General features: G+C 45.3%; 1 protein-coding gene and 1 pseudogene across 22 annotated transcripts in view; one reads left to right on the forward strand and one right to left on the reverse strand.

The window, feature by feature from the left end:
* TEX14 (testis expressed 14, intercellular bridge forming factor) overlaps nt 1-13,150 on the forward strand; it is a 536,718-nt gene extending 523,568 nt beyond the window's left edge. For 11 of the 22 annotated variants that reach the window (XM_056556851.1, XM_056556860.1, XM_056556855.1 and 8 more), the window contains 2 exons: nt 3,445-3,530; nt 12,786-13,149. In XM_056556851.1, the coding sequence (XP_056412826.1) occupies nt 3,445-3,530; nt 12,786-12,920 (221 nt within the window). In that variant the 3' untranslated portion in view covers nt 12,921-13,149. Of the gene's footprint in view, nt 1-3,444; nt 3,531-12,785 lie in introns of those variants that run through there. The other 11 variants (XM_056556857.1, XM_056556859.1, XM_056556866.1 and 8 more) reach the window with 7 other exon arrangements.
* Nucleotides 13,151-14,897: 1,747 nt separating this feature from the next.
* On the reverse strand, nt 14,898-14,969 carry LOC130359937 (U2 spliceosomal RNA; annotated as a pseudogene).
* Nucleotides 14,970-27,598: the final 12,629 nt, after the last annotated feature.

The raw sequence follows: 27,598 nt of genomic DNA on the forward strand, positions 1-27,598 counted from the left end.
GTCAGGTGATCGATGGGTGGGCTCCTTTCCGTGTGGCTCCAGCCGTTGCTTGTGCAATGAATGGATTTCTCCAGTGGGATTTCGGACATTAAACTCCAATTACACAGGTCAGGTCATTTTTTTACATTTTTTATTTTAATTCCTTTATCGAGTACAGTGTCTTTCGCTATGTTTGTTTAAAGCATGTAGGAGATGTTAGTGTGCTACAATTGGCTATCATTGAAACTGTGCCTCTTAATATTAACAACTGTTTTCAAGCCCTGATCAACTGGGAATATTACTGGATTTTTATGTTTAACACATTGGCCCCGGAAGGGCTTAATGAGGTTATAGAATGGACTACTGTTTGATCTAATATTATGATTATATTCCCAATGTTTTTTGATGTCTTTTTTTATATCCTTTTTTATATATTTTGGAAAATGTGTGAATTGGTGATGTCACTCCCGGTCATGTGATTGGAATTGTGGGTATTTATTCCCAGCATTTTTGTCATGCCTGAAGAAGAAACCGGTCCGATTTCGCAATACATAGCATGTTTTAATAAAATAAGTTTTATTATCACTTCTGAATCACCTTATTGGCAGTGCCTATTATCCTCCGTGGAGGTTGGAGGGGTATTGGAATCTATTATTCACGCTTGGGAGCTTGAGGAGGAATGCGCTGCAGCCTTAAATGAATAAATGCATATATGCCGGAATTTGCACAACCGTTTTAGGTGAGCTGATCCTTGGCTCACAAATTTTTATTTTTATGCTAAAGGTGTCACACTAGGGAGCACTTCTGTCTTTTGTATTTCACTAATTTAAAGTGTAACAAAAAATGTTTTATATAATGTAGATAATAACATTATATGTATATTTGTAATATAGGGCTCTGTGCACTGGGGACAAGCAGGGTTCTGTGCAGTGAGGACAAACAGGGCTCTGTACACTATGGACAAGCAGGGCTCTGTGCAGTGAGGACAAGCAGGGCTCTTTACACTGAGGACAAGCAGAGCTCTGTGTAGTGAGGACAAGCAAGGCTCTGTGCACTGAGGAGAAACAGAGCTATGTACACTGAGGACAAGCAGGGTTCTGTGCAGTGAGGACAAGCAGGGCTCCACACTGAGGACAAGCAGGATTCTGTGCAGTGAGGACAAGCAGGGCTCTGTACACTAAGGACAAGCAGGGCTCTGAGCACTGAGAACAAGTGGGGCTCTGAGCAGTGAGAACAAGCAGGGCTCTGTGCAGTGAGGCTCTGTGACACACTCCTGGCTCACACAGCAGGATAATTGACAAGCCAGGAGCCTGCACAGAGCCCTACTTCTCCTGCCCTTACTTCCTGTATTTTGACTCCTCATAGAGACACACAGGCAACAGCTGCAGGGATAGGACAGCATTTTTTCATCCAAAAATATACAAATTTTCTAACCAATGTATATTACAATATACCGTATTTATCGGCGTATAACCCGCAAAATTTTTTAGCCTAAAGTCTATGTGCGTGTTATACGCCGATACACCCCCAGGAAAGGCAGGGGGAGAGAGGCCATCGCTGCCCGCTTCTCTCCCCCTGCCTTTCCTAGGGTCTAGAGCGCTGCTGCCGGCCCTTCTCTCCCCCTAGCTATCAGCCAGGGGGAGAGAAAGTTGCCGGCGCCGCTGCCCCGTTGCCTCCCCCCATCCCCGGTGGCATAATTACCTGGGTCGGCTCCGCGCTGCTGCAGGCCTCCGGCGTGCGTCCCCGGCGTCGTTGCTATGCGCGGCGCATGACGTCAGTGCGCCGCGCCGTGCATAGCAACGACGCAGGGGACACGCGCCGGAGGCCTGCAGCAGCGTGGACCCGACCCAGGTAATTATGCCACTGGGGATGGGGGGGGCAGCGGCACCGGCACTGGCAATGGGTGCCGCTGCCCCTTCTCTCCCCCTGGCTATTGGCGCCGGCACCGATAGTCAGGGGGAGAGAACGGGCAGCGGCACCGATAGTCAGGGGGAGAGAACGGGCAGCGGCGCCGATAGCCAGGGGGTGAGAAGGGCCGGCAGCAGCGCTCTAGACCCCAGGAAAGGCAGGGGGAGAGAAGCGGGCAGCAACGGCCTCTCTCCCCCTGCCTTTCCTGGGGGTGTATCGGGGTATACACGCGCACACACGCACCCTCATTTTACCATGGATATTTGGGTAAAAAACTTTTTTTACTTGTTATAGGCCGGTGCGTGGTATACCCCGATAAATACGGTACATATAATGGTATTATTTACATTATATAAAAAGCTTTTGCTAATAACAGGTATACTTCAAAGTTGGCATGGCATTGGCTGCATCTTTAATGTCAGCAGCAGAGGCTATGGCAAATTTGAATCAGGGAGCCACCCTGACTACTGCGCAGAGGATGGTGCTTGTCAGAGATGCTGAGTCCCTACACCTGAGCCTGCCAGAGTCCACCAGGGGACAAAGGGGAGAATGAGATGCCATGATGTGGTACCAGGAATGATGTGGTACCAGGAGGGATTATGGGGGGGGGGGGGGGGAGATTAAGTGGCACAGGGGTTATCATGGAATGGGGAATGAAATGGCACAGAGTGGATCATGGGGAAGTAAATTGGCACAGGGGTGATAAATTAGCTTAGGGGGAAATGAACGGGGGTGATGAAATGGCATGGGGGTATCAGCCACCTTTCTAATTCTGATACTGGAATCATGGTGTGTGGTAGGATGTATAACATGATACATGCAATTGCTGGTACAGTGAGGAGTGTGTCAGCAAACTATTCATGTCTGCAAAGGGTCTCGCCAACATGAAACATTTTAAAGCTCTTTTCTAGACTAATAGGAGGTAGGAGCCAGAGGTAGGATCCAAATGGTTTTCTTTGGTTACTGACAACCAGTGTTAAAATCACAGTCTATTTACTGAACTGGGAAGAGCCATTAGCTGGATACTATACATTGTGAATGAGGTGCATACAGTGTTTTCCACCACTGGTCTTTGCTGCTTTTTATCTAAGTCAGCGTGGGATGGGGGGTAATCAGCATAATGAAAAAATAATGATCACAGCACTGTCTCCTCATTACAATTTCTCCTGTGGACACCCCCCCCAGGGAACCAGTTGCTATGAATTTAACATATAATTTCTTGTATTACACCAAATACTTCCTTATGTAAACCTTATCTCTCCTGCTGCTCACCCTTCAGTTATATAAAAAGCTTTAGCAGTGTGTTATGTGAAGCAGGATGGGTGGCTGTTCTGCATACTACCTCACTGTTGTAAGAAGTGACCATGCTGGGTTTATTTAAAAACAATATGAATGGTCAGGTGACTCCTGTTGTTAGGAAGATGCCTGTACTACTCTGCAGTGTGTGTTCATTAAGAAGTCTTAAGGAGCCTGAAGGGGATATTCCAACTTGTTATATTTAGACTTGTTTTATAGTATCATTATATTATTATAATGTAAATATGTTCATTTTAACAGATCTTCAATGCCAGAGCATGGAAATCACCTGTCTGGTTAAGGAGACCATGTGTGGTCATTCAGAAAGTGGTATGTTTCAATTTCAGGTATTGTTATCAACAATGTCTGATGGTTCAGACAGTTTTAGAAAATGACTAATAGTATTTATAAAGTTTTTTTTTTTTTTTTTTTTTTAACCCCTTAACCCCTTAAGGACCCAGCCCAAATATACCTTAAGGACCCGGCCATTTTTTGAACATCTGACCACTGTCACTTTAAACATTAATAACTCTGGGATGCTTTTACCTTTCATTCTGATTCCGAGATTGTTTTTTCGTGACATATTCTACTTTATGTTAGTGGTAAAATTTTGTTGATACTTGCATCATTTCTTGGTGAAAAATTCCAAAATTTGATGAAAAAATGGAAAATTTTGCATTTTTTTAACTTTGAAGCTCTCTGCTTGTAAGGAAAATGGATATTCCAAATAAATTATACATTGATTCACATATACAATATGTCTACTTTATGTTTGCATCATAAAATTGACGTGTTTTTACTTTTGGAAGACATCAGAGGGCTTCAAAGTTCAGCAGCAATTTTCCAATTTTTCACAAAATTTTCAAAATCGGAATTTTTCAGGGACCAGTTCAGTTTTGAAGTGGATTTGAAGGGCCTTCATATTAGAAATACCCCACAAATGACCCCATTATAAAAACTGCACCCCTCAAAGTATTCAAAATGACATTCAGTAAGTGTGTTAACCCTTTAGGTGTTTCACAGGAATAGCAGCAAAGTGAAGGAGAAAATTCAAAATCTTCATTTTTTACACTCGCATGTTCTTGTAGACCCAGTTTTTGAATTTTTACAAGGGGTAATAGATGAAAAATCCCCCCAAAATTTGTAACCCAATTTCTCTCGAGTAAGGAAATAGCTCATATGTGTATGTCAAGTGTTCGGCGGGTGCACTAGAGGGCTCAGAAGGGAAGGAGCGACAATAGGATTTTGGAGAGGGAATTTTGCTGAAATGGTTTTTGGGGGGCATGTCACATTTAGGAAGCCCCTATGGTGCCAGAACAGCAGAAAACCCCAACATGGCATACCATTTTGGAAACTAGACCCCTCAAGGCACGTAACAAGGGGTCCAGTGAGCCTTAACACCCCACAGGTGTTTGACGACTTTTCGTTAAAGTCGGATGTGTAAATGAAAAAAAAAAAATTTCACTAAAGTGCAGTTTTCCCCCCAAATTTACCATTTTTACAAAGGGTAATGGGAGAAAATGCCCCCCCAAATTTGTAACCCCATCTCTTCTGAGTATGGAAATACCCCATGTTAGGATGTAAAATGCTTTGCGGGCAAACTACAATGCTCAGAAGAGAAGGAGTCACATTTGGCTTTTTGAAAGCAACTTTTGCTGAAATGGTTTTTTGGGGGCATGTCGCATTTAGGAAGCCCCTGTGGTGCCAGAACAGCAAAAAATACCCACATGGCATACTATTTTGGAAACTACACCCCTCAAGGAACGTAACAAGGGGTCCGCTGAGCCTTAACACCCCACAGGTGTTTGACGACTTTTCGTTAAAGTTGGATGTGTAAATGAAAAATTTTTTTTTTTTACTAAAATGCAGTTTTTCCCCAAAATTTTACATTTTTACAAGGGGTAATAGGAGAAAATGACCCCCAAAATGTGTAACCCCATTTCTTCTGAGTATGGAAATACCCCATGTTAGGACGTAAAATGCTCTGCTGGCGAACTACAATGCTCAGAAGAGGAGGAGCGCTATTGAGCTTTTGGAAAGAGAATTAGTTTGGAATGGTAGTCAGGGGCCATGTGCGTTTACAAAGCCCCCCGTGGTGCCAGAACAGTGGAACCCCCGACATGTGACCCCATTTTGGAAACTACACCCCTCACAGAATTTAATAAGGGGTGCAGTGAGTATTTACACCCCACAGAACTTTGGAACAGTGGGCTGTGCAAATGAAAAAGTTTATTTTTCATTTTTACGGACCACTGTTCCAAAAATCTGTCAGACATCTGTGGGGCGTAAATTCTCAATGTACCCCTTATTACATTATGTGAGGGGTGTAGTTTCCAAAATGGGGTCACATGTGTCGGGGGTCCATTGTTCTGGCACTATGGGGGCTTTGTAAACACATGTGGCCTTCAATTCCGGACAAATTTTCTCTACAAAATCCCAATGGCGCTCCTTCTCTTCTGAGCATTGTAGTTCGCCCGCAGAGCACTTTAAATTTACATATGGGGTATGTTCTTACTCAGAAGAGATGGGTTTACAAATTTGGGGGGGCTTTTTTCCTATTTCCCGATGTGAAAATGAAAAATTTAGGGTAACACCAGCATTTTAGTGAAAAAATATAATTTTTTTCATTTTCCCATCCAACTTTAATGAAAATTCGTCAAACACCTGTGGGGTGTTCAGGCTCACTATACCCCTTGTCACGTTCGGTGAGGGGTGTAGTTTCCAAAATGGGGTCACATGTGGGTATTTTTTTTTTTTTTGCGTTTGTCAGAACCGCTGTAAAATCAGCCACCCCTGTGCAAATCACCAATTTAGGCCTCAAATGTACATGGTGCACTCTCACTCCTGAGCCTTGTTGTGTGCCCGCAGAGCATTTTACGCCCACATCTGGGGTATTTCTGTACTCAGGAGAAATTACGTTACAAATTTTGGGGGTCTTTTTTTCCTTTTACCGCTTGTGGAAATAAAAAGTATGGGGCAACACCAGCATGTTAGTGTAAAAAAATTAAAAAAATTTACACTAACAGGCTGGTGTAGCCCCCAACTTTTCCTTTTCACAAGCGGTAAAAGGAAAAAAAGCCCCCCAAAATTTGTAGTGTAATTTCTCCCGAGTACGGAGATACCCCATATGTGGCCCTAAACTGTTGCCTTGAAATACGACAGGGCTCCGAAGTAAGAGAGCACCATGCGCATTTGAGGACTAAATTAGGGATTGCATAGGGGTGGACATAGGGGTATTCTACGCCAGTGATTCCCAAACAGGGTGCCTCCAGCTGTTGCTAAACTCCCAGCATGCCTGGACAGTCAGTGGCTGTCCAGAAATGCTGGGAGTTGTTGTTTTGCAACAGCTGGAGGCTCCGTTTTGGAAACCCTGCCGTACAAGACGTTTTAAATTGTTTATTGGGGGGGGGGGCAGTGTAAGGGGTGTATATGTAGTGTTTTACCCTTTATTAGGTGTTAGTGTAGTGTAGTGTTTTTAGGGTACATTCACACTGGCAGGTTACGGTGAATTTCCCGCTAGGAGTTTGCACTGCGGCAAAGAATTTGCCGCAGCCCAAACTTGAAGCAGGAAATTTACTGTAAACCCGCCTATGTGAATGTACCCTGTACGTTCACATGGGGGGGCAAACCTCCAGCTGTTTCAAAACTACAACTCCTAGCATGTACTGACAGACCGTGCATGCTGGGAGTTGTAGTTTTGCAACAGCTGGAGGCACACTGGTTGGAAAACCTTCAGTTAGGTTCTGTTACCTAACTCAATATTTTCCAACCAGTGTGCCTCCAGCTGTTGCAAAACTACAACTCCCAGCATGTACTAATCACCGAAGGGCATGCTGGGAGATGTAGTCATGCAATAGCTGGAGGTACCCAACTACAACTCCCAGCATGCCGAGACAGCTGTTTGCTTTCTGGGCATGCTGGGAATTGCAGTTTTGCAACATCTGGAGAGCTACAGTTTTTAGACCACTGCACAGTGATCTCCAAACTGTGGACCTCCAGATGTTGCAAAACTACAACTCCCAGCATGTCCAGACAACAAACAGCTATGTGGGCATGCTAGGAGTTGTAGTTTTGCAACATCTGGAGGGATATAGTTTAGAGACCACTGTATAGTGGTCTCAAACTGCAGCCCTCCAGCTGTTGCAAAACTACATATTCCAGCATGCCCAAACAGCTGTCTGGGCATGCTGGGAGTTGTAGTTTTGCAACATCTGGAGGGATACAGTTAGAGACCACGGTCTCAGACTGTAGCCCTCCAGATCTACTTACCGGCTTCCGTAGGATCCCGGCAGCCGTCCTCTTCAGACGCACGTGACGCCGCCCGCCGATCAACGTCGCCGCAGCCTCCGGACGGGTAAGTGGACGTCGGCGCCCGGTCCCCTTCGGTTCCCCGTTCTGCCCCGCCTATTGTGGGAGGGCAGGACGGGGAAAACGAAAGTTAACCCCCCCGCCCCCGGTCTGCTATTGGTCGTCGCCTCTGACGATCAATAGCAGACCAATAGCAGGGATAGGAGGGGTGGCAACCCTGCCACCTCACTCCTATGCCTACAGGGGGATCGTGGGTGTCTTAGACAACCGCGATCCCCCTTCTATTCCGGGTCACCGGGTCACAATAGACCCGTATGACCCGGAATCGGCGCAAATCGCAAGTGTGAATTCACTTGCGATTTGCGCCGATCGCCGACGGGGGGGGGGTCTGATGATCCCCCTGGGCATTTGCACGGGGTGCCTGCTGATTGATATCAGCAGTCACCCCGGCCCGGTCCCCGCCCGGCGCGCGGCGGGGACCGAAATTCCCTCGGGCGTATGGATACGCCCTGGGTCCTTAAGTACCAGGACATCAAGGCGTATCCATACGCCCTAGGTTCTTAAGTGGTTAAGGACCCAGCCCAAATATACCATAAGGACCCGACCATTTTTGAACATCTGACCACTGTAACTCTGGGATGCTTTTACCTTTCATTCTGATTCTGAGATTGTTTTTTCGTGACATATTCTACTTTATGTTAGTGGTAAATTTTGTCGATACTTGCATAATTTCTTGGTGAAAAATTCCAAAATTTGATGAAAAAATTTAAAATTTTGCATTTTTTTTTTAACTTTGAAGCTCTCTGCTTATAAGGAAAATGGATATTTCAAATACATTTTATATTGATTCACATATACAATATGTCTACTTTATGTTTGCATCATAAAGTTGACATGTTTTTACTTTTGGAAGACACCAGAGGGCTTCAAAGTTCAGCAGCAATTTTCCAATTTTTCACAAAATTTTCAAAATCTGAATTTTTCAGGGACCACTTCAGTTTTGAAGTGGATTTGAAGGTCTTTCCTATTAAAAAACACCCCATAAATGACCCCATTATAAAAACTGCACCCCTCAAAGTATTCAAAATGACATTCAAAAAGTTTGTTAACCCTTTAGGTGTTTCACAGGAATAGCAGCAAGGTGAAGGAGAAAATTCAAAATCTTCATTTTTTTAAACTCGCATGTTCTTGTAGACCCAGTCCCGAATTTTTACAAGGGGTAATAGATGAAAAATCCCCCCAAAATTTGTAACCCAATTTCTCTCGAGTAAGGAAATACCTCATATGTGGATGTCAAGTGTTCGGCGGGCTCAGTAGAGGGCTCAGAAGGGAAGGAGCGACAATGGGATTTTGGAGAGTGAATTTTGCTGAAATGGTTTTTGAGGGGCATGTCACATTTAGGAAGCCCCTATGGTGCCAGAACAGCAGAAAACCCCCACATGGCTTACCAATTTGGAAACTGCACCCCTCAAGGCACATAACAAGGGGTCCAGTGAGCCTTAACACCCCACAGGTGTTTGACGACTTTTCGTTAAAGTCAGATGTGTAAATGAAAAAAAAAAAATTTCACTAAAGTGCAGTTTTTTCCCCAAATTTATCATTTTTACAAAGGGTAATGGGAGGAAATGCCCCCCAAAATTTGTAACCCCATCTCTTCTGAGTATATAAATACCCCATGTTAGGATGTAAAATGCTCTGCGAGCGAACTACAATGCTCAGAAGAGAAGGAGTCACATTTAGCTTTTGGAAAGCAAATTTTGCTGATATGGTGTTTGGGGGGGCATTTCGCATTTAGGAAGCACCTAGGGTGCCAGAACAGCAAAAAAAAAACAACATGGCATACTATTTTGGAAACTACACCCCTCAAGGAACGTAACAAGGGGTACAGTGAGCCATAACACCTCACAGGTATTTCACGACTTTTTGTGAAAGTTGGATGTGTAAATGTGACCCCATTTTGGAAAATACACCCCTCACAGATTGTAATAAGTGGTGCAGTGAGTATTTACACACCACTGGCGTTTGACAGATCTTTTGAACATTTTTCATTTTAACGGATCACTGTTCCAAAAATCTGTCAGACACCTGTGGGGCGTAAATGCTCACTGTACCCCTTATTACATTACGTGAGGGGTGTAGTTTCCAAAATTGGGTCACATGTGGGGAGGGGGTTCATTGTTCTGGCACTATGGGGGCTTTGTAAACACACGTGGCCTTCAATTCCGGACAAATTTTCACTTCAAAATCCCAATGGCGCTTCTTCTCTTGCAGTTGTAGTGCACCCGCAGAGCACTTTACATCCACATATGGGGTATGTTCTTACTCAGAAGAAATGGGGTTACAAATTTTTTTTTTTTCCTATTTTCCCTTGTGGAAATGAAAAATTTAGGGTAACACCAGCATTTTAGCAAAAAATCTTTTTTCTCATTTTCCCATCCAACTATTTTGTCAAACACCTGTGGGGTGTTAAGGCGCACTATACCCCTTGTTACGTTCCGTGAGGGGTGTAGTTTCCAAAATGGGGTCACATGTGGGTATTTATTTGTTTGCGTTTATGTCAGAACCGCTGTAAAATCAGCCACCCCTGTGCAAATCACCAATTTAGGCCTCAAACGTACATAGTGCGCTCTCACTCCTGAGCCTTTTTGTGCGTCCGCAGAACATTTTACGCCCACATATGGGGTATTTCCGTACTCAGGAGAAATTGCGTTACAAATTTTGGGGGTCTTTTTTTGCTTTTACCGCTTGTGAAAATAAAAAGTATGGGGCAACACCAGCATGTTAGTTTAAAAAAGAAAAAAAAATTTACACTAACAGGCTGGTGTAGACCCCAACTTTTCCTTTTCATAAGGGGTAAAAGGAAAAAAAGCCCCCCAAATTTGTAATGCAATTTCTCCCGAGTACGGAAATACCCCATATGTGACCCTAAACTGTTTCCTTGAAATACGACAGGGCTCCAAAGTGAGAGAGCACCATGCGCATTTGAGGACTAAATTAGGGATTGCATAGGGGTGGACATAGGGATATTCTACACGTGATTCCCAAACAGGGTGCCTCCAGCTGTTGCTAAACTCCCAGCATGCCTGGACAGTCAGTGGCTGTCCGGAAATGCTGGGAGTTGGTGATTTGCAACAGCTGGAGGCTCCGTTTTGCAACCACTGCCGTACGATACGTTTTTCATTTTTATTGGTGGGGGGGACAGTGTAAGGGGGTGTATATGTAGTGGTTTACTCTTTATTTTGTGTTATTGTAGTCTTTTTAGGGTACGTTCACATTGGTGGGCATTTACAGTGAGTTTACCGCTAGGAGTTTGTGCTGCGGTGAAAAATTTGCCGCAGCCCAAACTTGAAGCAGAAAACTAACTGTAAACCTGCCCGTGTGAATGTACCCTGTACATTCACATGGGGGGACAAACCTCCAGCAGTTTCAAAACTACAACTCCCAGCTTGTACTGACAGACCGTGCATGCTGGGAGTTGTAGTTTTGCAACAGCTGGAGGGACACTGGTTTTAAAACCTTTAGTTACCTAACTCAGTATTTTCCAACAGCCTCCAGCTGTTGCAAAACTACAACTCCCAGCATGTACTGATCGCCGAAGGGCATGCTGGGAGATGTAGTTATGCAACAGCTGGAGGTACACAACTACAACTCCCAGCATGCCGAGACAGCTGTTTGCTGTTTGGGCATGCTGGGATTTGCAGTTTTGCAACATCTGGAGAGCTATAGTTTAGAGACCACTGCACAGTGATCTCCAAACTGTGGATCTCCAGATGTTGCAAAACTGCAAATCCCAGCATGCCCAGACAGCAAACTGCTATGTGGGCATGCTAGGAGTTGTAGTTTTGCAAGATCTGGAGAGCGACAGTATAGAGATCATTGTGCAGTGGTCTCAAACTGTTTGATGACCCCCCTGGGCATTTGCGCGGGTTGCCTGCTGATCGATATCAGCAGACACCCCGGTCCGGTCCCCGCCCGGCGCGTGGCGGGGACAGAAATTCCCACGGGCGTATGGATACATCCTGGGTCCTTAAGTACCAGAAAGCCAGGGCGTATCCATACGCCCTAGGTCCTTAAGGGGTTAAAGGGCATTAGCCATACTGTCTAATAATACAGCAGGAAATCTTCTTAATATAATTGAACATGTATGCTTAATTTGAGAAAATCGGGGACTCGGGCACTCTTTCTTTCTATAGCACCATAATTTAAAGAGGTGTAGACTAAAATGTGTTTTGTTACCCATTAAAAAAGCTAGTTTTGTACAATTATATGGGGATTTTATGCTTTTTTTTTGTACATGCATATTTAGAAGCCTATTTAAGGTCTACTGAGAAAAAGGACAATAGTGTAGAGATATCAATCTATGAACTAGTAGCAAACATGGATAAAGCTTTTCTGGCCCCACCATATCTAGCATGCAGGGCTGATATCTACAGGAGCATCTTCATCTGGGCCCAGATGAAGACGCTCCTGTAGGTATCTGCCTTGCACACTAGAGGTGTTATCATCTGTCCTGAATTTCGTTTGAATAAAGACTTTTTATGAAGATCGTGGTTGGTGTGTGCCCTCATTCTACAGTTCTTATTGTTGACCTCATTTTATATGGTATGCCGATGAGAGACAACACGACTCCATCTAAATACACCCCTATTTGGCCACTATCTATATCAGACTGTCCAATTTAAGCAGCATGGGTGGTGCTGGGTGAACATAGTTATCCGTACTACGGTGTCTCTGATCTTGTTGCAGGATCTCTGATGTGACAATAGTTAGCAAGAAGCATGTCCTACTCACATTAACTAATCCTTCTGGCTCTTTGGCAGCCACTATTGGTCAGATTGGGACTTTATCCTACTACCACCTTAATACTTTTGTCACCTGTCATAAAGCTAACCAATTTGACCGGTAAATTTCGGAGATTAAATACATAGGTATTACTTTGGCCTACACATAGGGCACTGTATTGTGCCAATTATGAGCCTTTCCTAAAAGCTATGAAGAGCTTGTACTGGCCAGCTGTGTTAAAGCTATATAGTGGATCCAGCCTGAAGAATAAGTCATACATTTCTTTGAAATGTACTTCTCACTTTGACTCTAAAAAACTCATTGTATTTGTGTCCAGCCTTACAGTATGGGTTTTTAGATATCAATATGTTGATTTCAATAAATGTAGTTATTTACATAGTATTTGTAAGATGTATCTTCGATTTGTATGCATGAATGAATTATTATCCATTTGAAAATGTATAAATATATCATGTTAAAATACAACACTGAAAATAATTTTTTTTTTTCAGGACAACATTTCTGAAGCAAAACTACATGTCCTGAAAAAAGGCATTCAAGTCATAAAAGTATTGCATGGTTTGATTCATATCTTTTCACACACCTCTGTTGATGCACTCATTTCTTTGTTGGTGTATAGCACCTAGTTTACATATTTTTTAATGTTTGTTGTACTGTTTACACTTAATGTACCTTTATGACCAACCGTACATCATTCTGTACAACTTCATCAACTTCATGTATATGTTCTTTTGCGGTCTTAGGCCCTGTTCTTGTTTATATTTGTTCAGAAAAAAATGTCAATAAAAACTATTGATGCATAAACTACATTTCCTTGTAGTTTAATGGCATATTTGGTTAATAGGATACCAGTCTTTCTTATTACTATGCAAATTTTTCATTTGTGGTCAGGACCTGATAAGGTTAGTGGGAACAATACCTAATAACATCAAACCTAACTAAGCGGCTTGTGTTGTGCCATAACCACTGCGAAGGTAATATGCCTTTAAGGGGGCATACCCTGGTAGTAGTGAAGTGAAAAGAGTAGGGTTGGGCGGGTGAACCTTCTGCTGACGTCAGTGGGAGGGCCGGTGCCCGCGTTATATGCGAGCACAGGCCTCTCCCACAAACACAGGCTAATGTAATTAGCCTTAACACTTGTGGTCATGACCTGATAAGCTTAGTGTGAACCCTACCTAATAACACCAACCTAACTAAGCGGCTTGTGTTGTGCCATAACCGCTGCGAAGGGAAAATGCCTTTAAGGGGGCATACCCTGGTAGTAGTGAAGTAAAAAGGGCAGGCTTGGGCGGGTGAACCTTCCACTGCGGTCAGAGTGGGAGGGCCGGTGCCTGCGTTATATGCGAGCACAGGCCTCTCCCACAAACACAGGCTAATGCAATTAGCCTTAACACTTGTGGTCAGGATCTGAGAAGCTTAGTGTAAACTCTACGTAATAAAACTAAACCTAACTAAGGCTTGTGTTGTGCCATAACCGCTGCGAAGGGAATATGCCTTTAAGGGACAAAAATCACAGACAACTGTAAACATTTTACAGGAACTTTATTTAACCATTCACAAAACCAAATGTTTAAAAGCTTCGGACATTTCTTTTTGAGCATTAGGATGTATTGATTAAAACAAGAAGATCTCCAGTGCCCAAGTTTTCTAATCACATGGACTGGAACTTTGCCTGGGCAGCACCCATTCGGAAAGAATGCACAGAGATGCGAACATGCTTGATGAATTGAGATGTGGATAATGCTGCTGTGGGAAAAGGTAACAAAGGAGTGTTAGGCTCTTTGCTTTCTAGAGCTGTAGACAGATTTATTTTTTTAAGAGCCGATGCAAGTGCTCTCTATCACCCAAAGTGCAAGAAAAAGTGCAAACGTGTCACACTAAAAAACGTGCACAAAGGATGCGGTCTATCGCTAAGCCCTTCTCCAACAGGAGAGAGGCCCCCCCCCCAACAAACCTACCCTTCACCTCCTAGCCAAAAGGCACCTGCAAGGATCCAGGTTTGATGCCCCTTTTCGCCAAAGCTACTAAGGGGCCAAAAATGCTCCTGGCTTCAACCTAGGCGTTAGCCAAGGTATCAGCCAAGGAGCCGTATACTGATAGCATCTTGACCGAAGCCAAGATGCCCAGGGGTTGCAGGGAGGTGAGGAACCTAATGGCCACACACACCTCACCTAGACCACCAGGAGGGACACCCAGAAGGGCTACCGCATCCTGCTAATCCCGTGTACAAAAAAAAAACAAAAAAAAAAAACGTGGCACAGTGACATACAAAAAAATTATAAATACGTGAATGAAGTGCAGATATACTGCCCGGTCATCCGGATTTATAAAAATTTCCCTGATCCTAGCCAGAAGGCCGGGATACCAAGGGTGAGTGCCAAAGGTGAAGAGTAATGGTGCAGTGCTTTCACTCAGTGAGTTATAACACCCAGTGAGCTTCGGCACATCAGGGTCACCACTCCCCGAGGCACAGAAGTACCTCGGCTCTACACCCCTCTACCTCATGGCGAGACCCGGAGGAAACCGGTCACATCAGGACAGCCGTCGAGCTGATTCCTCAGAACCAGCCCCGGAACACCTGCTCCGTCCATGCAGCATCCATCCTACATCAATGGTGAAGACCAAACCACTGATAAGAACAGATACTACACTTGATCTTAGCCAAAAGGCCGAGAGCTGTAAACAGATCACATAGCACCCGTACAGGACCCCAAGCATAGGTAGTAGGGAAATACTTAATCAACGTGGGGGCACCTGTTTATGATGTCTTTATAACTGGGAGAAAAAGAACAAAATGATCAGAGCACCAAGAGAGATGGCTGCGCTTAATGTAACTGGCCTTACTGTTAACGCAAGTGAATTCCCCAACCCAAAGGAATCCGTAAAAGCAAAGATAAATGGCTGCTTTCAATATTAAACTACATAAATAACTAGAGACGAGCAAAGTTACAGTACTTCGATTCTGCACAATCCTCGCCGCTCGGCGGTTGCTGACTTTAGCCTGCATAAATTAGTTCTTCTTTCAGGTGCTCAGGTGGGCTGGAAAAGGTGGATACAGTCCTATGAGAGTCTCCTAGGACTGTATCCACCTTTTCCAGCCCACCGGAAAGAAGAACTAATTTATGCAGGCTAAAGTCAGCAACCGCCGAGCTGCGAGGTTCTTGCAGAATCGAATTACTGTAACTTTGCTCATCTTTAGAAATAACCAAACAAATGCCTGGTAAGCATGTCAGATAAGTCCTAGAAAACCTGCACAAAGATAGGTTGTCTAACCGTAGCCTTGCTTTGGTTCTGTTTTAACACCCCTCGTAAAGTTGCTTTTATCACATGAACTGAACAGATAGAAATTCTGCTAGGATGTTCCAACACCAAGAAATGCTGTATACCAGCCAAGTAGGATTTAATAGTATTGTATGACAATTTAAGTTCAGTGTGGCAAAAGCCAAGGAAAGCAAGTACATATTCAATCAATTCCATATCACGTGGCAGGTGAGTATGCTGAAATCTTAAGAACGTGTTCCAGGCCGTGTTGTAAATACTAGAGATATTGGTCGATAGTGATGCAGAGACAAGCTTACGGGCGGTGTTAAGATGGGGAATTAATCCATTATTAATGAGGTGTATGGGGGAACTGCGACCCCTAAGCGATCAACTTCCGGCATGACCTGGAAAAAGAGTGGAAAATTTTGCAGTGAAAGAGCATCTGCAGCAATATTAGCTGAGCCTCTAATATGTAAGCAAATGTAACAAAAATGATGGTATAAGGAGAGTTGTACTAATTTCCTATAAAAAAGACATTACATGACTTGACTTAGCTGCCTTTGGTAAGTATGTTTACTGTCGCCTGATTGTCAGAGAGGAAGGTGACCGTGATATTAGACCACTGATTGCCCCAGACTTGGGCCGCAGCCACCAATGGATGAATTTCAAATAATGCGGAAGTTCTGTCGAATGCAGCAATCTGCCTGACAACTTCCGGCCACCTGTCTGCTAGCCCATGAGAACCAAATATAGCTGCAAAGCCAACACTAGATGAAGCATCACAAAATACTATAAGGGACTGGCTATCGGCTGCTGGAATGAAGAAAGATATGCCGTTCCAGGTATTAAGAAACTCTTGCCACATGACTAAGTCTGCCATGGCATTGTGATCTAAGTGAATTTGGCTGCCCTGCTGCTGGGCTTTTGGGAGAAGCTGTAACAAACGGTAAATTAAAGAACCACCTTGAGGGATAATTTGCATGGCGAAGTTCAACATACCCAACAAGGATCTTTCTTGGTGACGATGTGGGATTTAGAGAAATTGGAAATTGGACTTCCTTAATTCTACAAAACTTCTCTTCCGGTAATTTGGCTGTTCTGGAATCCAGGACTATACCTAGGAAGGTAAGACTGGTATTCGGCCCTTCTACTTTGTTAGCTGACACCAGGACCCTCATCTGAGAAAAAATTGTCAGTAATGTGGACGGATCGGAAAGAGGTCTGTTAGGACCCTCAATTAGCAGGAAGTCATCTAGATAGTGGATGGCATGCTGGCAAGCAATCTGTTCTTCCAAAATCCAGTGAAGGGCCTAGGCAAATCTGTCAAAAAGCCAGGGGCTGCTCCTGGAGCCGAATGTGAGCTTTGTGGCAAAATAGTGGCATTTTAACCCATGCCACTGCCATAGTTCGGGCATTATGGGAAGGAGTTTAAAGGCATCCAAAATATCAGCCATAGACAGATTTGACCCAGCACCTGACTGGATAATGATAGCTATGGCCTGGTCAATGGAGGCATACTTTAAAGACACTCCATCTGCCAGAATCAAGGAATTGAGACTAGGGACTTGGAATGAATAAGGTGCGGAGAGATCATAAATTAAACGCTTTTTATTACTGAATTTCCCAGACACAACCCCAATGGGGCTAATTCTCCAACAATCAAACAGAGATACTCCAAATGGAGCTATCAGAAATCTCTTGTCCAATTCAGCTTGAACTAAGGAATCTACTGTGCTGGGATCATTCTGAGCAGACATCAAGTTACTGCACTCAAATGTCTGATCTGGCAAAGCGACCAGGCCTGTATGAAGCCCCTGACAAGAAACTACGCAAACTACGCCTCTGAGTGAGGCTGAAGGCATAAGGCAAAATAATCAGTGTTGATCAAGCTTAGTCATTGTGGCTTAGCTGATTTTTGGGGACAGGCTATTTTCGAGTGCGCTCTGAAACAATTCACTCAGACATGGAGTAGATATGGATATTTATGTGCTAAATCAACTACTTTATACAGATAGAGATCTAGTTCCTCTCTCCTAACTGGCCACACTGATCAGATTATGTCTCAGTAGCGACTAAATGCAAGCATGAATTCTGTAACAGAAAGTTTTCTATTCAATCTGACATCTCTGCTGCGCAACACAACCGAAACTTCCCCGCATGCTATCACTTTGTTCTCGGTGATATCCTGTGTTGCTATCAGCAGAGAAGCCAGATTGATGTCCTTTCTGTTTAGTATATCTTTTTTGATATGCGCTGGTATGAAGTGCTCAGGTGTGATGTTGGGAGTAATGGAGGTGATACCTGAGGGGCTATAGTGTGAAGCAGCTGGAAGCATAGGGACTACTGTAGTAGCAATATTCCTGGCTTCTACCAATTCCAGTCTAGTGTGGATGTCAGAGATGGATCCAGTCAAATTATTTAGCATGGAATGCTGTATAGGTCTTTATAGTCGGATTAGATATGTCATCTTGACTAGTACCAGCAGTTTCAGACACCAGTAGTCTATAGAGATCAGCCTTCCTGGCATTAGCTGGTAATGGTGTGCCTTTCCTTGTGAGTTCAGAGCTCAATTTTGGGATTGTCCAATTTCGAAGGATGGTATGCTCCCATAGTCAGACAAACGAGTCGTATTTTCAGCTAATGAGGTTGATTCTTCAATGTCTGATGCATGAGACATAATGAAGGCTGTGAAAAAGGATAAGGCAATGGCAAGAAGGCTGCTACTATGAGAGTAAAAGGATAGAATCTCACCATGGAAGAAAGTGCACAACTAAATCTAAGTAGAACCCCAGCTGAGACCGTAACACTGAAGACATCCCAAGTGAACTTAGCTAATGTGTACCTCAAAAGTCTGACAACGACAGCCTGCCCAAGATGTGATGTATCATGCACTGAGCCCTTACCTGCAAATGAGACAGAACCGTTGCGACAAATTTCTACCACGCCTGCTTACCTGATGATATACATCAGATGATATACATAGTCAGATATGCGTGCAATAGCGTAATTTGATGAGCCCCGTAGATGAGAAGGGGAGCAAGATGTCAGTGCTAACCCCCGACATGCTTTCCCTGAGATGTTAAACAACGCTGATAAACTTTGATATATCAGGACGTATTGATAGCCTCTGCTACCGGAATGATATAGAATACTGAGGGAAACCACGACAATTAACCTGCAACATACATGAATAAAACAAATGACCAATTGATAAATAGTTGGATTCTGTAGTTGTGACAGGAACCCTGAGTAATAACCCTAACCTGCGACTGCTTACCCCAAATGCTCTATACAGCTGTTCACTTGATCACGTACGTGCTGATAGTGTTGTAAAGACGTCTGGAAACTTTGAGGTAACAACAGTAACTAACCTGAAAGCATAATGTAATACATAATACATAAGTTACCATAGAGGTCCCAAAATGCTCACCCCAAAAGATTACTGTTTAGTATGTTCTTTTTTTTTTTTTTTTTTTTTTTTTTTTTTACTGTGATTTTTATTAAAGATTTTCACATAAAAAACAGAAAGATAGTAAAACACAATCAAAGCATAATCTGGGACAACGCCCAGTACGATCACATCAGGGCAAATGACAAGCTAAGATAGAGACCAGAGCATTCAGAAACAGTTGTAGTCCAAAACAACTAGCCCCAACCTCAGATAAACCATAAAGACTGTAGTGAATGAACATAGTTTTATAGCCAAATATTCAAAGAGAGAACTAAAACTCTACAACACGAAGACAAAGAGAGAAGACAGAAACAAAGACAAAAAAGAGACAACAGAACCTCGAACAAACAACAAACAAAAACAAACAAACAAACAACAACAAAAATAAATAAATAAAAGGGGGGGGGAGGGGGAACAAGGAGGGAGGGGAAAGAGGGGGGGGGGGAGGAAGATGTCAGTACCGCCTCAGGGAGGTTGCCTGTCAGAGAAACGGTCCCATGGTTCCCAAACTGAGAGAAAGGCAGGGATAGTATTATTCAAAGAGGCAGTGAGGTATTCTAAAAAGCGTATATCACGTATTCGGGAGAGTAGGTCCGATTCAGAGGGAGGAAGAGTCCTCTTCCAGCATTTAGCAACAAGTGTCTTAGCAGCCAAGAACATATGCATAGCTAGTTTAAACAGTTTCTTGGGCAGAGCAGAGTGTGAAAGGTGCAAGAGGTAGACCTGAGGGTCAGGAGGGACCGAGACTCCAAGAACATCTGATACCAAACGACTCACTAACTCCCAGTACCCCGTGATAAGAGGGCAGGACCAGAAAACATGAAACAGTGTACCCAAACCCACCCCACAACGCCAGCACTGGGGGGGGGGATATCGGGATTCAGCCTATTCAATAACTCTGGAATATGGTACCAACCCATAAGTAGTTTATATTGAGTCTCCTTATAAGCCGTACATATAGATGCCCTAGAGGCCCGCTCCCATATTATCTTCCATTGAGGGAGAGTGATAGTAGTACTAAGCACCTCCTCCCAGCGAGACATATAGCGATGAGATACCTGGACTCCCTCCTGAGGTTGGATTAGCAAGGAATAAATATCGGAGAGAAGCCCCCCCGTCTGAGGTCCACCACGACACAGCCGTTCAAAGCCCGTAGGGGAAGATACCACTAGCGCACCCAGCGTGGAGGACATAAAGTGTTGTAGCTGTGAATAATGAAAACGCTCAGACGAGGGGAGATCCCAACGAGACTGTAACTGAGAGAAGGGCAAGAGGGTACGCAACAAAGGGTCAACTACATCCGCCCAGCAAAAAAGGCCTCTAGACCCCCATTCCCTTACCATAAGAGAGGTCCGGCCAGGGGGAAAGCTAGGATGATAAAGGAAAGATTGAAGAGGGGAAGAGGGAGACAGTAATTTAAATTTGACGGAACAGTAATTCCACACATATTTAGAAAATGCCATAGGACCCAGGAGAGGGGAGAGAGTAGGAGCAGAGGCAGGAAGAGTCCAAAGGAGAGCGTTAGGGTGGACAGGCGCTAACCACAGCTTCTCTATTTCCATCCAGCGGCTGTAGGCATGATAGGTGGACCACGCCGCGAGATGGCGCAAATGGGCAGCCCAGTAATACTTCACCACATCCGGGACCGCCAGACCCCCAAACGCCCGCCCAGCCAACATCACGGACATCGGTAGCCGATGCCTTTTACCGTCCCAAATGAACCGAAAAATAGCCACCTGTAGGGAGCGCAGGGCCGACAGCGGGACCCGAACCGGCAGGGTTTCAAAAAAGTAGAGGAGTTTCGGAAGAACAGTCATTTTCACCGCGGCAATGCGACCAAAAAAATAAATATATTGCGAGCGCCATTTTTCCATAAGGGCACGGAGATCCCTGAATAGGGGGAGATAGTTGGTAGAGTATAGTGAGGAATAGTGAGAGGAGATCCAGATCCCAAGGTATTTAATAGCAGAGGGAGACCACCGAAAAGAAAAGTTAGAGCGTAAAAGAGTAGAAAGATGAGGGGGAAGGTTAAGAGGAAGAGCCTCTGACTTAGAAAGATTTACCTTGTAGCCAGAAACCACCCCATAGTCATGCAGGACCCTATAGAGAGAAGGAAGAGACAGTAGAGGTCGAGAAAGCGTAAGAAGGACATCATCAGCAAATAAACAAACCTTGAACTCCCTATCATGTAAGGAAATACCAGTTATGTCCGGATCACCCCTGATCATGGCAGCCAAGGGTTCAATACAGAGTGCAAAGATCAGCGGGGATAACGGGCAACCCTGACGAGTCCCATTAAACAAAGAAAAAGTAGGAGATGGCGAGTGAGGCAGTTTAAGTGAAGCTGTAGGGGAGGAGTAGAGACCCCGCAGTGCAGTCAAAAACTTCCCCGAAATCCCAAATTTCTGTGAGGTAGCAAAAAGGAACGGCCACCCAAGCCTATCAAAAGCCTTCTCATCATCAAGACTAAGAATTAATGCCTGTTCAGATCTCCGATTGATCAAATCAATCAGGTCCACTACCCTCCTAGTGTTGTCTCCACCCTGGCGACAAGGGATAAATCCAACCTGGTCCTTATGAACAAGGGCCGGGAGGAAGGAGCATAGTCTAACTGCCAAAACCTTAGAAAAAAGCTTAAGGTCAGAGTTAAGGAGGGCAATGGGCCGGTAACTGGAACAATCGTGAGGATCCTTACCAGGCTTGGGTATGAGGGTGATAAGGGAGTGCAAGAAAGACTGCGGGATCGTTTCTCCGTCTAGAAAGGAATTGAAAAGGGGGACAAGTTTAGGCACCAACAAAGATGAAAATGTTTTATAGTACAGGTAAGGGAAGCCATCCGGCCCAGGGGAGCGACCGGAGGGGAGAGATTTAAGGACCTCAGAGATCTCCTCTCCAGTAATAGGAGCATTAAGAGCATCCCGGTCTGCCCCTGAAAGAGAGGGCAATCCACACTGAGAAAGATAGGCATCTAGGGCAGCCACTCTCTCCCCCGGGTCGGATGGCAACTGGGAAGGAAGTGAGTAAAGATTAGTGTAATAGTCAACAAACAGACGAGAGATATCAGCAGGGTGGTAATGAAGCACCCCAGCAGGGTCCTTCAAAGCTGAGGGGGACTGAGCAGCAGCCCGGTCACGCAACCGTCTCGCCAGCATAGTGTGGGCCTTGTTTCCCTTCTCATAGAAATGCTGCCTAGCATAAAGCAATTGCCTCTCAACTTTATGGAGAGCCAGGTCGCTTAAGCGTGCCCGAGCCGCCACCAAGCCCCTCAGAGTCGAAACAGAAGGAGAACACAACAAGAGAGCCTCCAGTCGAGCAATCTCCATACGAAGTTCCCGAGATCGATTCAGAGCGCTCCGCTTGAGACCGGCGCCCAGAGCAATGCAATGGCCCCGGATCACCGATTTGTGAGCTTCTCAAAGGATAGCCTGAGAGGATACAGAGCCGTCATTAATGGTAAAGTAGTCGGAAATACACTGCTGAATCGATTCACGGGAAGGTAAAGTTTTAAGAAGAGAGTCGTTCATCCTCCAATGACAGGATCTCAGAGAGGAAGGGGTAGGAGAAAAAGAGAGAAGAACTGGACAGTGGTCAGACCAGGAGATAGGATCTAGAGAAGTATCAGAGAGCATGCGCACCATAGGGAGATTCCCAAAAAAATAATCAATACGTGTATGCAATTTGTGGGGATGTGAGTAAAAACTAAAAGAGCGCTCCGTCGGATGGCCAATCCGCCACAAATCGTAGAGCGAGGAGTTACGTATGAGACGTCGAAAAAGCGAAGCCAGACGCAGCTGTGCAGGTGCAGGGGGAGCACTAGTAACAGAATGGCGGTCCAAGGACGGGGAAAAAATGAGGTTGAAGTCACCGCCCACTAACCGTGCAGATGGGGGATACCTCTGGAGTTTAGCAAAAACCCTACGCAGGAAAGGGATTTGCGAAGTGTTAGGCGCATAGACATTACAGAGCAAAAGGGGGACCCCTCCCAGAGTACCTTCTAAGATTACGTATCGTCCCATAGGGTCAGAGAGAGAGGAAGAAACTTGAAGCGAGCAGGACCTAGAGACCAGGATAGCCACGCCCGCTGTTTTCCTACTCGTGGTAGCTGAGTAAGACTGGGGGAACAGGTGTTGAAGAATTTGGAAGGACCCAGAATGGTCGAAGTGCGTCTCCTGAAGGAAAACTATATCAGCATGTAAACCAACCAACTCCCTTTGAAGTAAGCGTCGCTTAGTGGGGGAATTAAGCCCCTTAACATTCAGGTAGACACACCTGACCATGGCGGGTGAGTGAAGAAAAAGAAACAGCCAAGAAGAAGCATACTCACAAGAACAACCTGGTAGGATACACCGGGCAGCACCAAAACCTCAATGGGGACTGGAAAAGAGCAGGGACCAGCAACTATACGGACAGGAGAAGGGAATCTAAGGCGGGAGAAAAAAAAGGGAAAAGGACACACAAGACAACAGAAGACCAACAGAAAACAACACCAAATCAAGAGAAAACACAAAGACAAACAAACAGACGAAAGACCAAACAGATATCAGATAAACAAATAAACAAATAAAGTACAACAGATAATAGTAAAATAAACCATTGACCAGGAAGCCAATGCGGAGGCCAGGACCATCAATGTGGACCATGAACTAAAGCATGGGCGATCAATAACTATGGCCTCAGGAGGGGAAATGGAAGGAGCCAACTGGAAAACCACCACCAAAAAGGTAGGAACCCAACTCTGAGGCCATTGCAAAAAAAAAAACACATATGAATAAGAACCACAGGTGACCAAAAAATGCAACTGTACTATAATGATGGGGACAATATAAAACTAGAACAAATGTCAACCGCTCGGAGGGGATAATCTCCGCCAATCAGGGGACAGTCAGAGTCCAGCAAGAACCCCCAAGCAAAAAGTATTGAGGAAAAAATACAACGTCCCAGTCAGAAACTCAGGGGGGAGCCCGAGTCGGGGCCCCCAGGGCGGGTGGCGAAGACTTCCGCTGAGAACCAGACCGGCGAGCCCGGACTGGTTGCCACACAGGAGGCAAGGGTGGAGGGGGAGACATCAGGTCCCAATCTTCCAACTGAGGCACAGGCAATTCCAAGGTGGAGCAGAAGGCTTGAAGGTCAGAAAAGGAGCGCAAAACAGCGGAGCGTCCATCTCTGCGGGCATGGAGCCCAAATGGAAAATTCCACCTATAAGGCACCTGATGAGAGCGTAGGACCTCCAGGAGGGGTTGGAGCAGTCGTCGCTTCCTGAGGGTTAACCAGGACAAGTCCTGAAAAAGTTGTAGAGGAGCCCCATTGAAGTCAAAATGTCTCAGGGACCTAGCCTTAGCCATTATAGCTTCTTTAACTTGGAAATCATGCACACAGCAAATAACATCCCGTGGAGCGCCCAAGGCAGATTTAGGACGAAGCGCCATGTGAGCTCTGTCCAGTTTGATCTTATTGGAGGGGGGTTCGCCAAGTATCAGGTTAAAAATGGTTTCCAGGGTGGCAAAAAGGTCCATCCTCACGTGCAGCTTCCGGCAGCCCTTGCACCCTAATGTTGTTACGCCTCCCTCTATTGTCCAGATCCTCAACATGGGCATGGAGATCCCCAAGGAAGTCCTTCTGAGAAGCAATGGTAGAGTGGAGCTGGGCAATATACTCTCTGGTGTGATCATGAGCATCTTCCAATCCATCCACTCGGTCAGAGACATGCTGGAGGTCCTGTCGCATAGAGGAGATCTCCGCTCGGCAGGCTTCCTTAACCTCAGCAATAAGAGAGCGGAAGTCCTCCTTAGTAGGAATTTGGGAAAGGAGCTGGCTCAAATCAGGGAGAGCAGAAGAATGCACAGACAGGCCCGAGCAGGGTAAATCAGATTCAGATGCCAAGTCCCAGGACAGGAGGGCTGGGGTCGGCCCCGGTAGTGCTACCGGCCCAGGTGGAGAGCGAGGGGTCCCCTTAGGAGACAGATGGAGTGCCACAGAAGCTGGTATGGAGGTCTGCATGGCAGCTTGCCTGGACCTCTGTGGCTTAGGGGAACGTGAGGGGGTATAGCAGGCAGCTAGAGGGTCCAGAGGGGTAATATGAGGATGAGCTGGGGGAACAGAGGCAGGTCCCACTTGTAAACACAGTCCAGCAGTGGAAGGCACAGAACCCTCAACCGGGGATGTAGGGGAGTGGGAGGCCGAGCAGTAGTGAGTAGCTGAGCACGGCAGAGAACTTGCTGGAGAAGGCCGGCCCCCCACCAAGGAGGCCCAAGATGGAGCCCCAGCAGGTCCACCCAGCGACAAGGGAGAGGAGCCCACCAGGGACAGCTGCAGAGCGGGGTTAGGGGGGGAATCTGCTGTTAACACAGGTCCCCCAGCAGCACTCACCGCCACAGGCAACAGTTCCAGAGTAGGAGAAGAGCCCACAACAGGGGCCTCAGCAGCAGGCAGGAGATCCGGAGCAGGGTCAGTAGCGCTGCTCCCCGATGGCTGAAGCGAGGTCACAGGCACTGTCACAGCAGCTGCAGTCACCGGCAGTAGGAGCGCAGGCGTCCCTGGTGTCTTCGGCAGGCGGTAAGCAGAGAGATCCTCCGTGGGTAGCACTGGGTGAGCGCCTGAACGGGAGCGCAGGCCCAGCGCAGGTCCCATAATGGCGGAGAGGGAGGAAGAAGCTGAGGCCGGGGACGGCTGAAAGTAGCATGGTATGCCTCCGGAGGTAGATAAAGTCAGCCGGGTCACCTTTGTAGAGTTAAAGCTCCTTTATGGCCAGCAGAGCAGGAGCCCTCCTAATGTGCGGCCATCACCGTCGGTGCCAAGCCACGCCCCCCCACTGTTTAGTATCTTCAGAGTGATACTGTATAAGATGATTTCCAAATGGGGACCGGACAACGCTAGGGTAACCACTGCAACTGGGCTGTAAAAGCATAGCATGCATGAGACCATGATTTAACAAAACCATTTGTCTACTCCACTGTATAAATGCTTACCTGCTGTAGTAGCTGGAAATTGCTGAACAAGCCCCAGTATATAGGTGATCAGATAGAATGCATGCAAACTGTAAAATATAGATGCAGACTAGCATCAATGGTGCATCAGGAATAACAAATATAATAGATCGACATGAAAGTAATGAAGCAATTAAGTCAACCAGGACTCCTAAGAATTATTTGAACAGAGCCACCTGGCCCAAGTGGGGTGTAACTGACTATCGGCTGAAATAGCGAAAACAAAATGTAGATTTTTGCGCTGCTAAAGCATATGTCATGATAAAGACCATATGGCTACCTAGCAGTTATAGTGCAACAATCCCAGTCGTGAACCCTCAAATACTAAGAAATCAAGGGCTGGAAATAACCTGAGACCATAGTATTAACCGCCATATGCCTCCTGAATACAGACAGGGCCTGGTTGAGCATCTGAATCCACAACATAAAATGCTGGCATCACCCCATGATGTAATAAAGCTGGCGTTGCCCCACAACATCATAATAACAATGCTGGTGACACCCCATAACAAAAAGAGCTGGGGTTACTTTATGAACATAAGTGCTGGATTTGCGCCATAATGTAAAATGCTGTAAAACGTAACCCCATAAAAGATAAAATACTGGTGTTACCCCATAAGAGATAAAATGCTTTTGTTACCACATGACATTAACATGCTGGCGTAGTTCCCCCTAAACATAACATGCTGGCACGTTACACGTAACAAGTGAAACATCGGTGGTGTGGAGCTGCGTATGCTCCCGACACCTGCCTGGCTGTACGTGGTAGAATTTCCAGCAGTACGGGCAGTCCCCTACTCACTCATGAGACTGCCCTGCCGGCCGGAATCAGGGCTGCTGCAGAGACCACATACTTACTACAGACGAAATGCAGGGAGAGAGCAGCCCAGAGCACCACGCAAACACCAACATCACATGAGACCAACAGGACCGAAGCCAGCTGAACCTTCCACTGATGTCAGAGTGTGAGGGCCAGTGCTGGCGTTTTATGCGAGCACAGGCCCCTCCCACAAACACAGGCTAATGTAATTAGCCTTAACACTTTAGTCTACTTTTTCAGTGGCTTCATTGGTGGTTTTATTATTTATAACAAGGTATAACGAATAAATGTAATGTGCTAAAGCTATCCTTATATCATAATCTATATATATAAAACTCAATGTGTGTGTGTGTTGTGTGTATGTATGTGTGTATGTTCCAGCATCACGTCCAAACGGCTAAAGATATTGACAACTTGGCACACATGTTAATATATGTCATCAACAAAGATAGGAGAGGTAATTTAACCCTTACTCACCCCCATTTGCCAGGGTCGGGGTTTTGGTTTAAAATCCCATACAAGTCTATGGGAAATATATGTTACTGCATGACTTCCAAATGGCTGGAGATATTTCAATGATACTTGGTCACATGTTACTTATATGTCCACTTAAAATATAGGATAGTTTATCTACCCCCATTTGTGAGGGTCGGGGTTTTTGTTTAAAGTCCCATGCAAATCAATGGGAAACGTATGTTCCCACATAACTTCCGTACGGCTGGAGATATTTCAATACCTGGTACACATCTTACGGATCGGGATATGAGGTCAGGATAGGAGGATGGGATA

The sequence above is a fragment of the Hyla sarda genome, chromosome 2, assembly GCF_029499605.1.
Source record: "Hyla sarda isolate aHylSar1 chromosome 2, aHylSar1.hap1, whole genome shotgun sequence".
In the NCBI taxonomy this organism is placed as follows: domain Eukaryota; kingdom Metazoa; phylum Chordata; class Amphibia; order Anura; family Hylidae; genus Hyla; species Hyla sarda.